This window comes from Nesoenas mayeri (assembly GCF_963082525.1).
Source record: "Nesoenas mayeri genome assembly, chromosome: 1".
In the NCBI taxonomy this organism is placed as follows: domain Eukaryota; kingdom Metazoa; phylum Chordata; class Aves; order Columbiformes; family Columbidae; genus Nesoenas; species Nesoenas mayeri.
Window position 1 is genome coordinate 201,276,761 of NC_137541.1, and position 13,096 is coordinate 201,289,856.

The following is a 13,096-nucleotide window of genomic DNA, read 5'->3' on the forward strand; positions in this document are numbered from 1 at the left end:
ACATTTGGGAAATATTACAAGGCGTTGTGAAGCTGGAAATGTGTGATGTTTCCCTGCAGATGTCATTCCTGTCTAATCTTGTGCTCTGGTCATATGTACTAGGGAGCCACAGTATAGGCTCAGAGAAAACATACCGAAATTAATAATTCAGAAGAGGGGCTGACCTGTTTAGAGGATAAAAGAAGTGCCCAGCATTAGCGTACGAGCAGAGTGGGAAAGATGGAGCGTGAGAACAGCATCCTGCAGTGGATTGTTGGGTGTAACTGAGGGGATTAAAATGAGAACTGAACTGCTGGATGCTCCATGGTTTAATTGAGGTCCTGCTTATAGTAGGTACCTCTCTACTGCAATGTGGATCCCAGCTCTCTTGTGCTGAGGGGGCACAACCTGGGCTGAGAAAATGGCAGAGGGACCAGCTTGGCTCTGGCAGCTGTGTCTGGTGTTGGTGCAGGGATGCGCCAGAGCTCATGTGCTCAGCCTCTTGGTATCTCATGGCTCAAACCGAGTTTGAGAGGCACAGCTGGTGGTACCTCTGGACCCTCCTGCCATGTCCATGGCAGCTGAGGGTGCACACGCATGGCTGAGCTCAGAATTGGTCCACTGGATCCCTGAGAGAGATCTGACTCTGTGTAATTCCAGCAAGGAAACTATCTTTTTCCTGTCAGTGAAAGATCCCCATGTGCTTTAGCTTAAACATGTGCTTTGTAAGGTGGTGGTTTCAGTGCCACACTGCTGTGTCTTCAACAGCTTTTCCCTGCAAACAAAGAAACTCCTTTGTCTATCACAGAATGTTTGGGGTTGGAAGGGACCTCTGGAGATCATCTAGTCCAACCCACCTGCTAAAGTAGGGTCACCAGAGCAGATCACACAGGAATCTGTCCAGGTGGGTTTGAATGTCTCCAGAGAAGGAGATTCCACAACCTCTCTGGGCAGCCTGTTCCAGGGCTCTGGCACCCTCAAAGTAAAGAACTTTCTCCTCATGTTTACATGGAACCTCATATGCTTCAGTCTGTGCCCGTTGCCCCTGAACAGACACCACCGAAAAGAGTCTGGTCCCATCCTCTTGACACCCACCCTTGAGGTATTTGTAAGCATAAATAAGGTCCCCTCTCAGCCTTCTCTTCTGCAGGCTGAACAGACCCAGCTCTCAGTCTCTCCTCAAAAGAAAGATGCTGCATGATGCCCAGTTTGCAAATGGCAGGAGCCACAAGGCAGCACTTGGTGTGTTGGCAAAGCTGTGAAGGGAGAGTGGGACAGCGTCACTCCTCTCCCACACTCTTGCCAGTATCAGTTTAAGGCACGGTTGCTAAACTTACCCACATTTTGTATGTACCTACAATGTGCGTAGGTCAAGTGATAACTGAGCACAGGTCATTGAAATAAGGCATGAATGACTGTCCAGAGGGAAAACAAGTCTAGTTTGTGTGTGGAGGCGACACAAAGGCTGCATCTCCATGGTCAGATAATCCAGTCATAAGGAATGTTCTCAAGCACTGAGGCACCTCTATTGCAAGTTCCGGGCATAGCTTCAGTCCAGGCGGTTACTGCCCCTCTCCTGAGTGTTTGGGCATCTTCGGCTGTGCACAAACACTCTGCCAGCAGGCTGCATGCAGGGTGAAGTATAAAGCAGTTATTTACTGGCTAACAGACAAAAAAGATGACAGGGACTTAACTAGCTACTAGGCTGAGCATTACTACTCACCATCTCTGAGAAGGCATCTGAAGAGACTTTTCTGGCCAGGCAGGCACTGGTCAGAGAAGGATCAGCATCTGCACCTCCCTCCATTGGGTTGTTGTTGCTGTTCCCCACCGGTCATGTCAACACCAACACACAGGTGACCTGGCTGTTGGCCCTCACCAGTGACTGCCTACTAGACTCACAGTTTTTTCCTTTGGGACTTCATACTATTTCATGATGTTGTTTTCCCTTGAAATCTTTAGCTACCAGTGATCCCCATCTCAACGATCCTGTTCGTCTCTCTGCAATTTTACATTTCTTGTCTGTCCATGTATTTTCACACAGCTGTTTCTCATGGCTCTGCAGCGTCCTTGGCAGTCTGAGCCATGGTTGTGCACTTGGGCCACATCAGAGCTGGGACCTGGAAGAGACAGTCGGGCCCTTCTGGAGCAGAGAGGAGAGAGGGCTGCAAGGCCAGCTGGCCAAACATCGCAAAGTTGGGCACATTTCAGAATCTGATCACCAGTGGGCAGTCTGGACAAACTGCCATTTTGAGGATAAAGGAATTTAATAGTATGAATGTGAGGTGGCCTGTGCCAGCTGGTCTCGGTGAGAGCAGTCATGGCCACATTTGATTTACAACTGTAGATATGGCCATGTTGCCTTCCTCACTGGAGAGCGTTCAGAGGAGCATGATGAGACTGGTGAGGGGCCTGGAGCACAAGTCTGATGAGCAGCTGAGGGAACTGGGGCTGTTCAGCCTGCAGAAAAGGAGGCTGAGGGGAGACCTTATTGCTGTCTGCAACTACCTGAAAGGAGGTTGTAGCATGGAGGGTGTTGGTCTCTTCTCCCAAGTAGCAAGTGATAGGACAAGAGGAAATGGCTTCAAGTTGCATCGGGGAGGTTTAGATTGGATATCAGGAAGCATTTCTTCCTGGAAAGGGTTGTCAGGCATTGGAAAAGGCTGCCCAGGGAAGTGGTGGAGTCACCATCCCTGGAGGTGTTTAAAAGATGTATAGATGAGGCTCCTAGGCACATGGTTTAGTGCTAGAGCTAGGTTATAGTTGGACTTGATGATCCTCAGGGTCTCTTCCAACCACAATGATTCTGTGAGTCTATGACTTTGCCCTCTGCCAACAACCAAACATGTGAGTTCCCCTGAAATCGGGATCTACTAGTGGTGTTAGTGTATCTGGAGAAGACAGACCTTGTGCACTGGTTGGGGCTGCATGCTCTGGTCACTAACTTGGACACCAGCAGCCACGTTCCCTGGCAGGTTCAAGGCCATCACCCCTGTTGCTAGCGAGACAAGCCGGGGTTCGTGCTGCAGGTGCATGGGCAGGGGCTCCCCGAGCTGCTCCTGAGCCTGCAGAGGCTTCTTAGGTTACATCTGTAACACTTGCGTTGGTCTGATAGTGGGCTGTTGGGTGCTTACAGTTTTCCAGGAAGCACTGAAATGTATCTTACATGAGGAAATACCAATGTGCTTTATATCATGTTTAGCTCTTCCTATTGATTCCAGCTGCAGAGAGCGCAAATCTGAAGGAGCATGAATAAATGCACAAGGCACACTTCATCATGGCAAATGTCCTGGGAAGATGCGAATTCAGCTCCTTTTCTAGCCTGCTTCGCTTATTTCTGCCTGCTGTGAGTCCTTAGGAACTGAATCCAAGGCCCTCTGGATGGTGCTGTGATTCAGGGCTCCTGTGCTGGGGAAAGCAGACATTCCCTGTGATTCAAAGGAAATTTGAATGCTGATAAGCAGCAGCTTTTCTTTCTTTGAGGAATCGTCATGGATTTTCCTGGTCTGGGCTGTTGTGGAGGAAAGATTTCATTTGAATTTGTCAGGGTATCAGACTTGGAACTTCAGAGATACTGGTTCTGGGCTGAGCAGCATGTTCTTAACCTGTTCTGCCCCATGCAGTGACGAGGATGATTTTCAGTGACAGCTTAATCTTCGTAGTGAGTGCTAGCAGAGCTGTAGGGTTGAACAAAAAGGAGCTCTTCTTCCGTGTAGCTGCTTCTGAGCTCCCACTTTCCTTGCTATTAGCGTGCCAACAGCAGAGTTCTAATTCAGATTTGGGAGAGGTGAGGTCTCCAAGCATTGCTGCTGAATACACTGCAGTACTTACTAAGACAGCACTGAGAACAATTCAATCATTTGCCATTAGTTCACTTCCAGGTAGTAACCAGTTTGATCACAGCTGGTGGACACCTAAGAGCATGAGTCTTGCTGTTCCCTGGTTGACAGCAGAGCTGGTGGATCCAGGAGATTCCATCCTTGCTGTGTACAGCAAGTAGACCTCTGAGCATGTTTTACCCGTCAGTAAGCTTGGACTGTGGATACACACTGTTTGACGCCTGTTTCTGCCACTTCTTTGGCTCCAAACAGTGCTGAAAATAGCTCTCCTTTGGGTACTCGTGATCTTGGCAGCTCTGCTGATTCCTTGTTGTAACATTTCCATCCCAGGGAGGGCCCTGGGGTGGTTCACAAGCAGGATGTGACTGGTGTTAGACAGGTGTGCCCCCCCCTCATATTTCTAACCATGGCCTGTTCTGGCAGCGTGACTCACTGCGGTGGCCGGGACCTGACTGCAGTCTGCATGGGTCAACCCTCATTGCCATAGCTCGTCTGACTTGCGTTAGAGTCGTTATTTGTTTCCCGAGGGAGCTGCAACAGCAGTAATCAGTGTCCCACCACCCTCCTTCAAACGAAGGGCAAGAACAAAATCATGTATTGCTTTAAGAACTGATTGGTGTTCCTCTAAATCAGACTCCGTGCTTAACAGTCTGGCCATGTTCACTGCTCACAGGAGCTGTAGTAGATCTGCCTTCCCCTCAGAGATGCTTTGTGTTGGTGTCTGCCCCGGCTGCACCAAGTCTTTAAACTTCTCCTTGCAGGCACGTGGCAGCAACATCACTGTTCTCATCTGTTGACTCCCAGCGTCAGTCACATTAAGTCTGCAGGTTGGCAGGACCACCTCCATTGTGCTTCTGGTGTTACCTGGAGGTTTTTCTCTGGGAAGCTGTTGAGTTGCTTCCCAATCAGAGCACGCTGAGCTAGGTGATGTGCGTGTGGAGGTTCCTTCCCTGCTCTTCCAGCCCAAGTCAGACCAGTACAGCCATAGAGCTTGGTCTGAGAGGAACATGGGAGTTACACATCACTGTCCATATCACAAACAGTCACACAGCTAGAGACATAACACTTACTAGGTTTCTGGTGTTTTTAGGAGATTGCACAGCTGTGCCACAAACACTAAACAAGGCTCAAAACAGATTTATTTTTTTGGGGGTGTTTTACTGCCAGTTCTCCCTTCTGTCTTCCCCTCCATCCCATCTGGTAACTTTGCTTTCCATAGTCAGTTTCCACCCACCACATCTGAGCCAAGTGCTGAGAGAGGAGTGAGGGCTGTGGGTCACCCGTTATGTCCTGCTCCCGGCTCTCCTGTAAGCGCTGTGATGGGACCAGGAGGTACAGGTGATTCCCCTGAGAGCATCTCTAACGTGGTTGCAACATCGGTAGCCTCCACAGTTCCCTTGCCGTAGGTGAGCCTGCCTGCAGACTTCTAGTTTTCCTGTTCTTCGGTGACCTGAGCAAAACATCTGCCTCTCTGGGTAGAGGTGTGAAATGCAAGTTACCAAGATAATGAAGTTCCAGCCCTAAATGTCCTTCATTAACAGAAGTTGTCTTGAATTTCAGGTCTGGAGGTTTAACTGTGCTGAGGTCTCATTTGCTAACCTGCTGTGGTTTCCTCTTCAGGGGATTCCCAATGAAAGCTGGAGGCTGACCAAGATGAATGAGCGCTATGAGCTGTGTGATACATACCCTGCCATTCTAGCTGTGCCCGTAAACATTCCCGATGAAGAATTAAAGAGAGTAGCATCTTTCAGATCAAGAGGACGCATACCAGTGAGTGTGACAAAAGAAGCCACTTTGATGTGGAGTTGTTACATACCTTTGGGCCATAAATAATGCCGAGATCAGGCTGAGTGGATTCCAGGGAGCAAATAAATGGTCAGTGGCTAATAAAAGTGACAGCGACATGTCTGAGGAGTTAGAAAGCAGCATTATCTGCTGAAACTACTGTTGTGAAAGAGATGTAGACTAAACCAAAATGAGAAGATAAGATAACTTAGCGCTACCCAGGCCGAATCTCAGTTCGGTTTTCAGGAAACACAAACAAACCCTATTAGATTGTTTACAGTCATCTGGCCTACTCTGACTTTCAGGACAGAGGAGTACTTAGTGATATTCTTGGTGGAAATTGTTATTAAATTAAGACAAAACACATTGTTATGATTAGTTCAGTGCTAACTGAAAAATAAGCCTATAGAAAATTCAGTCTTTTCCTGTAGTGCTTCATTTTTACATGGTGTAATGTAGAATGAGGCAGAGCCAAATGACTGCAGAGCGAGAAGGTGTGTTTGTGACTCACACAACAGTGAGTAAACAGTCTCCATCATATTTAGGAGTCAGATTTAAACCTAGTCGGTCACCTCTTGTTTGTTCAAACTTTGGGAAATGCCACCAGAGTGAATGAGTAAGGACAGAAGAGTTTTTTTCATTTAATCATGATGTAATAGGATCCAGCTTTCTGAAACCAGCTAATACATGTCAGGATTCCAGCACAAGCAATTACAGGTAAAACACTTCACTGGTTTAATGAATCTCACTTTTCCTTCTCTTCTTTTTCATCTGTTTCTGAAGGTTTTGTCATGGATTCACCCAGAAAGTCAAGCGACGATCACTCGCTGTAGCCAGCCAATGGTGGGAGTGAGCGGCAAACGAAGCAAGGAAGATGAAAAGTACCTTCAAGCCATCATGGATTCTAATGCTCAGTCCCATAAAATCTTCATCTTTGATGCAAGGCCCAGTGTGAATGCTGTAGCCAATAAGGTCAGGTGCTTTTCCCTCTGTCAAGAGTCAGGAACGTAATCATTTAGAGCACATTTCCCACCCCCATTTCAAAGTATTCCTTTTCTGCTATGACGAAATTCATGTGCAATGTTACAAGGTGGATGGATGATGGCAGAGCTGTGGATGTGGTCTACCTTGACTTCAGTAAAGCCTTTGACACAATCTCCCACAGCATCCTAGTTGCTAAGTTGCGGAGGTGTGGTCTAGACAATAGAGTAGTGAGGTGGGTTACAAACTGGCTTAAGGAGAGAAGCCAGAGAGTGGTAGTCAATGGTGCGGAGTCTAGTTGGAGACCAGTATCTAGTGGAGTACCTCAGGGGTCAGTACTGGGGCCAGTATTATTCAATATATTCATTAACGACTTAGACGAGGGAATAGAGTGTACTATCAGCAAGTTTGCTGATGACACTAAGCTGGGAGGAGTGGCTGACACGCCAGAAGGCTGTGCTGCCATCCAGCGAGACCTAGACAGGCTGGAGAGTTGGGTGGGGAATAACCTAATGAAATTTAACAAGGAAAAGTGTAGAGTCCTGCATCTGGGCAGGAACAACCCCAGGTTCCAGTATCGGTTGGGAAATTACATATTAGAGAGCAGTGTAGGGGAAAGGGACCTGGGGATCCTGGTGGACAACAGGATGACCATGAGCCAGCACTGTGCCCTTGTGGCCAGGAAGGCCAATGGCATCCTAGGATGTATTAGAAGGGGGGTGGTTAGTAGATCAAGAGAGGTCCTCCTTCCCCTCTACTCTGCCCTGGTGAGACCCCATCTGGAATATTGTGTCCAGTTCTGGGCCCCTCAGTTCAAGAAGGACAGGGAACTGCTGGAGAGGGTCCAGCGTAGGGCAACCAAGATGATTAAGGGAGTGGAGCACCTCCCTTATGAGGAAAGGCTGAGGGAGCTGGGTCTCTTTAGTTTGGAGAAGAGGAGACTGAGGGGTGGCCTTATTAATGTTTAAAAATATATAAAGGGTGAGTGCCATGAGGATGGAGCCAGGCTCTTCTCGTTGGCAAACAATGGTAGGACAAGGGGTAATGGGATCAAGCTGGAACACAAGAGGTTCCACTTAAATTTGAGAAAAAACTTCTTCTCAGTAAGGGTGACAGACACTGGAACAGGCTGCCCAGGGGGGTTGTGGAGTCTCCTTCTCTGGAGACATTCAAGACCCACCTGGACATGTTCCTGTGCAACCTCACCTAGGCGTTCCTGCTCCAGCAGGGGGATTGGACTAGATGATCTTTTGAGGTCCCTTCCAATCCCAAACATACTGTGATACTGTGATTCTCTAGAAGACTTTTACACCTGCACTGTTATCAGTAGATATCAGCGTGACTATGGAAGGTCCATTTGGATCAATCTGTGACGTGAAATGAGATCGGAAGGGAAAAATCAGAGTAGTACTGAGGTCAGACTCGAGCACTGTGGGTCTTGTGCATCACCGGTTTTCACTTCACATGGCTGAAAGAACTGTCCCAGTTAACCCTGATGGGACAGCAGTTGCTCAGCACTTCCAAAAATCAGGCATCGTGATCTTTTATTTCAAAATGCTGGGCATCTTTAATATCTAGGAGTGTTGCTGTGTTCTTCCTGCTGTTATGTCCTATTCCGTCACTCCATTTTAATGGCAGAACTGCTTTGTTGCACTAAAGCTGATTTCTTTTTTCTTTTGTTTTTTCCTAATCTGTCTTCTGTGCTACTTAGGAGAGGCAATTATTGTGTGGGATATACTCCTCTCTAATAGTATGGTAAATTTGTAAATGACAGAATAGTCAATCTAATGAGCCAGCAGCTTGAATGGGGATAAATGATAATTACAGAGAAAAAGAAGGCTTGTAATGTGATATTCTTTGGTAAAAATTATAGCATTCATTACTGTTGCAGGAAAGAGACACAAAGTGTGTGGATGTACATGTTTGTTCCCAATTGTAAGATAAATCTAATGTTTTCTGCCTGCTTTAGATAGCACAATGACTGGTATTTTGTCAGCTGATATTTACTCAGGACAAACGATTGTGATAAAATATAAAATAGGTTTTTGCTTTATGATCTTTATGTGGATTTTGTTCTTCAGGCTAAAGGAGGTGGCTATGAGAGTGAGGATGCCTACCAGAATGCAGAATTAGTGTTCCTGGACATTCACAATATTCATGTTATGAGAGAATCACTGAGAAAACTGAAAGAGATTGTGTATCCCAATATCGAGGAGACTCACTGGCTGTCTAACTTAGAGTCAACTCACTGGCTGGAGCATATCAAGGTGGGTATGTCTGCACCCACTGCATGTGGCTGAGTAACCACAAGTCCCTACCAGTCTGTTCAGTGGGAGATGTATCAAGAGCTAACTCCAGTGCTGGATTTTCAATTAGTGAGAAATTTAAAGGCTTAATATTTGTTTTTAATTTGAAAACAACTAAACCACAATTTCTTGGAATGGGCAATTTTGAGGAGATGGGAAGAAGGGCAAGAGAGGGCGTTGAAATACTGAAAGATGGTGTTTTGGAAGTGAAGCATGTTCCTGGGGAATGTATAAGTGTGAAAGCTCTGGTCAGAGCACAGGAGTCCCAGAGTTGCCAAGCTCTTGGCTCAGGGATCCTCGATGTCCTGTGATCGCTGCCTGGTCCAGACCAGCAGATGTTGGGAGTTTGTGCCCCATCAGCCTGTCAGGAATCCAAGCAGAACTAGAATGAGCAGGGCAAAATGCTTCAGCTTCTACAAATGTTGGTTTTCAAATTAAGCTTTTTCTTTCCTAAAAACATCCAGCTTACATTGCCTTCCTGCTAATACAGAAAGGGCCCATTGCAAGCTGATGGCCATTTTGTGTTCGTATTCAGACATGGAACACTCCTGCATTTAAATCCTGGTCTGTCCAAGGACTGAGCTTAATGCAGGGGCTTTTCTAGAGTTGTGCCTATGCTACAGTTTAGATGTGTTGTCATCTTGCTGGAACAAAAAAATGTGTTCACCAATTTGCTGTCCTAGTTATAAAGTAGTTGGAACTGATTTACCATTCTCCTCGAGGCAGATGGAGCCCTTGCTTTGTCCTGTGTTGTCACAAGCCATTTTTCATTTGTAGTTTGTGTTCCAGAGAGATTTTGTAACTTGTTGGTGTTTTGTTTTGTTTTCTTGCCCCAGCTCATTCTGGCTGGAGCCCTTCGGATCGCCGACAAGGTGGAATCGGGAAAGACGTCTGTGGTTGTGCACTGCAGTGATGGCTGGGACCGAACAGCCCAGCTCACCTCCCTGTCACTGCTCATGTTGGATGGCTACTACCGAACCATCAGGGGCTTTGAAGTGCTGGTGGAGAAGGAGTGGCTGAGCTTTGGCCACAGATTTCAGCTGGTGAGTCACTAGCCCTTGGAAGGCACTGAGCAGAAAGTTGCTATCCACCTTGAAGGATTTCAAAGGAGTTCAGCTTTTTCTGTGAGAAGTCTCCCAGTTGAACTCACAAAAGAAAGGTGAATGCTGCTGCTACTGTTTTCTGCCTATAATTTTAGTCATCTCTTAACTTCCCTGGAGGTGGTATTGGTTCCATATGAGGAACAGGTGGTATTAAATCTCTCAGGTGCCTGACTGATATGTTGTGTTCCCCTGCTCAGGCTTGAGCTAGCAGTGTGCTTTGGGTTCAGAACAGGCATTTCTGCTGTGAGCTGGCAGAGACCAATAGGGTATTTTTGGTCTTTCCAGTTCAATCCATTTTCTGAGACTGCTTGGATACCATAATCTAACAAATGCCTTAGTGCTGAAGAGGCTGGGGAATTTGGTTATGGCCTTGACCTCACATTTTCTTCAGGCCCATTTTATTTTTGGGGAGCCTTTTAATTGTTCAAGCAAAAGATCAACACTTTGAGACTGGACCAAGAGTAGCTCGTGATTATGTCCCTAGAGGTGGCAGAGAGGCAGCTTTGGGGACTCGTGACACAGCAGTTTGTTATGGTTTGGTCCTTCAGTAGTATTCTTTCAGTCTCTGCTCCAGTTTTGGTTTGCTTGTAGCTCTTCTTTTGTGGCTGTTTAATTTCGGCAGGGGCTAGAACAAGGTCTGTTTACAGCACGTGCAGTGGTGGGCTGTGTCGTCAAATGCACTGAGGAAGGTAGGAAACAGAGGCACTAAGCAACTGACCTTCTGCTGCAGCAAAACTGTTATCTGGTGTGTGAATTATGAGCATTTTAGGTTCCCTGTCTATACAAAGAAGATAATGATATTGGTTTCCTTTGGTGAGGGGAGAACAGTATTATGGAAGAGGTAGGGATCTTTGTGACTTATATGTTCTTGTTCCTTCTGTGTACAGTATTTAGAGCTCCTGCGTGATATATAGCCACTAATGTACTATATAGCTATAAGGAATCAAGCCTCACGTATCTTGGCCACACAGCACGGTCAGGGTTGGAGGCCGTTTCTGGGGACACTTCCATCGCTGCCTCTCAGGAGGTGGCGGGAGATGTGCTGGGACAGTGTTTGTTCAGCGCCTGGAGGCTGCGAGGTGTTGTGTGACGGTTATCGCCGCGTGCTGTGCCTGTAGGTACCGCTCAGAGCTAACACGCTGTACTACTGAAGTAGCCAGGACGACAGCTGCAACCAAAGCAGAAAGCATTCTCATTTTTTTTCCTTCTGAACTTTAGCTATTAGCTGAAATCCATGCCAGCATAGCATCTGGAGCTTCTACTCCAACAACTTCTCTTTTAATTTAGCATGAAAATATCCCCATAAAGAAATTTCACTTCAAAGACAAAGGGAGTAGCTGTCCTTTACTCTTTTATTCACTGATGTGAACAAAGCAAAACCAGGACTCATTTCAGCCTTCTTAAAGCTCTTGGTAACGGCTGGGGTGACTGAGGAGTGACTGAGCGCTGACCCCGGCAGTTTCCCCACGAAACCCCATGTGACTTGTTCTTTGTCCTGCTCTGTTTCAGAGGGTTGGCCATGGAGATAAGAATCACGCAGACGCGGATCGCTCTCCTGTCTTCCTCCAGTTCATCGACTGTGTCTGGCAAATGACAAGACAGGTAAATTGCTGCGTGACACGTGTCCACAAAGCCACTGTACCATGACATGGCATGGTGTCCGGCCACGGGAGTAATTTCCAAGCTGACCTGCATGGGCTCACCATCCTGGGCTTCTGCTCATTTTCAGTCTGGCAACAAGTTTCTTGGGAGTCTATTTAGCAAACACCCTCAACATGCACATGTACAGGAAGGCCACAACGTCAGCTTGAGTCAGATCAGCTGGTTAGCGGGTGCTGCTTACCTGTGTGCTGCTATAACAAATGTGAGCTTGTGAGAAGCAGCTTGCCCCACCCTGACGCAGGGGACAGCTGCCTTGCATTTGTCACAGGCAGGAACAGACACCCCAGCCACGCTCAGCAGCCCACTCTGCCTTCAGAAGCACGAGTGACATGAGCTGCTCACGTCAGTCTGTAGCGCGGTGCACGTGGGCAGATCCCTTTGTCCTGCGCTCCAGCTGATCCTATAACCACCCACAGCAAGGTGTACATTTGATCCGTTCTAACTTCTGAAGGCAACCAGTCTGCTCCTGATTCGTACATGGCGTACAGAGCTGAGTGCCTCGCTTCAGACCAGGCATGGCAGAGGCACAGTTTGGGAGAAATCCCCTATGGTTGGGAGGCTTCTCCCCAGGTATGCAGCACCTGGAAGGTTTTTTGTGTGTGCTGTGACACAGAAAGTGTCACATGGCAAATGTCAGCTGTGGTCAGGCAGCTTACTGAAAAAGTGAGGCTCGTCATGGATTAAAACAGGTGAAATGGAAAAGCTGTCACTATACATGCAGCTGCGCTGTATCCAAGCAGAGAAAGGGAGTCAGTAAAGTCACTTTCATCGTGCTGTCCAGGCAGGCTGACCCGCAGCTGGCGAGCTTGGGATGTCACAGCTGGGGCAGCCTGGGAAGAGAAGGGCAGTTTGCAGTTCCTGCTCTCCTCTCCACAGCCCCAGCGTGTCTTGGCAGTTCACTGCACATGTTCTTAGTGTCCCTTGGTGGAGCTTCAGTTCTCCCTGTCTTGGGTCTGGTTGTTTCTGGATGGAATATCAACAGCAAACACAGCCCCTGCCCACACACCTGCTCCTCCCGCTGAGCTGTGTTTTGTGGTGCCTCCCTGCTGTGTCACACACACAGAACCTTTACTTTTGACCCCAGGAAATTTCCCATTTTGTTTTATGCAGTATTTCACATATGCTTCAGCCCTTTGTTTGCCTTCTCCTTGCGTGGTCCGGTGTGAGGGGCAGGCAGAGCAGAGCAAGCTTCCACTTGGAGCAGCACCCAGCGTGTATAAACACAGCGGTCAAACCCTTCCGACTTCTGGCTTTTGCTCAAAATTCCTCTCTGCACATGTGAAGCAGCTTTCCAAGAGAGAAACTCTTTCTCCTGGAAGGAAAATATATGATCCTGAATATTCTGCCAGGGAAAGAACAGAGACAGATCCTGCTTTTGAAACAAAGAAGTGAGGCCAACTCCTCACCAAGACCACAAAGCAGGAGGAAGTTTACTTGCAGT

At 47.4% G+C, this 13,096-nt stretch overlaps 2 protein-coding genes across 3 annotated transcripts in view; one reads left to right on the plus strand and one right to left on the minus strand.

The window, feature by feature from the left end:
* MTMR2 (myotubularin related protein 2) overlaps positions 1-13,096 on the plus strand; it is a gene marked incomplete at its 5' end in the record, with an annotated part of 64,755 nt that overhangs the window by 48,601 nt on the left and 3,058 nt on the right. Inside the window, 5 exons of the mRNA XM_080347684.1 lie at positions 5,439-5,588; positions 6,387-6,575; positions 8,666-8,851; positions 9,727-9,933; positions 11,503-11,595. Of these exons, the coding sequence (XP_080203810.1) occupies positions 5,439-5,588; positions 6,387-6,575; positions 8,666-8,851; positions 9,727-9,933; positions 11,503-11,595 (825 nt within the window). The remainder of the gene's footprint in view (positions 1-5,438; positions 5,589-6,386; positions 6,576-8,665; positions 8,852-9,726; positions 9,934-11,502; positions 11,596-13,096) is intronic.
* Positions 11,115-13,096, minus strand: part of CEP57 (centrosomal protein 57) — a 29,051-nt gene continuing 27,069 nt past the window's right edge. The window contains exons 12-13 of one of the 2 annotated variants that reach the window (XR_013922348.1): positions 12,662-12,967; positions 11,442-11,576 (exon numbers count right to left, since the gene is read on the minus strand). The gene's annotated coding sequence lies outside the window, so the exon portion shown is untranslated. Of the gene's footprint in view, positions 11,162-11,441; positions 11,577-12,661; positions 12,968-13,096 lie in introns of those variants that run through there. The other variant, XR_013922347.1, reaches the window with a different exon arrangement.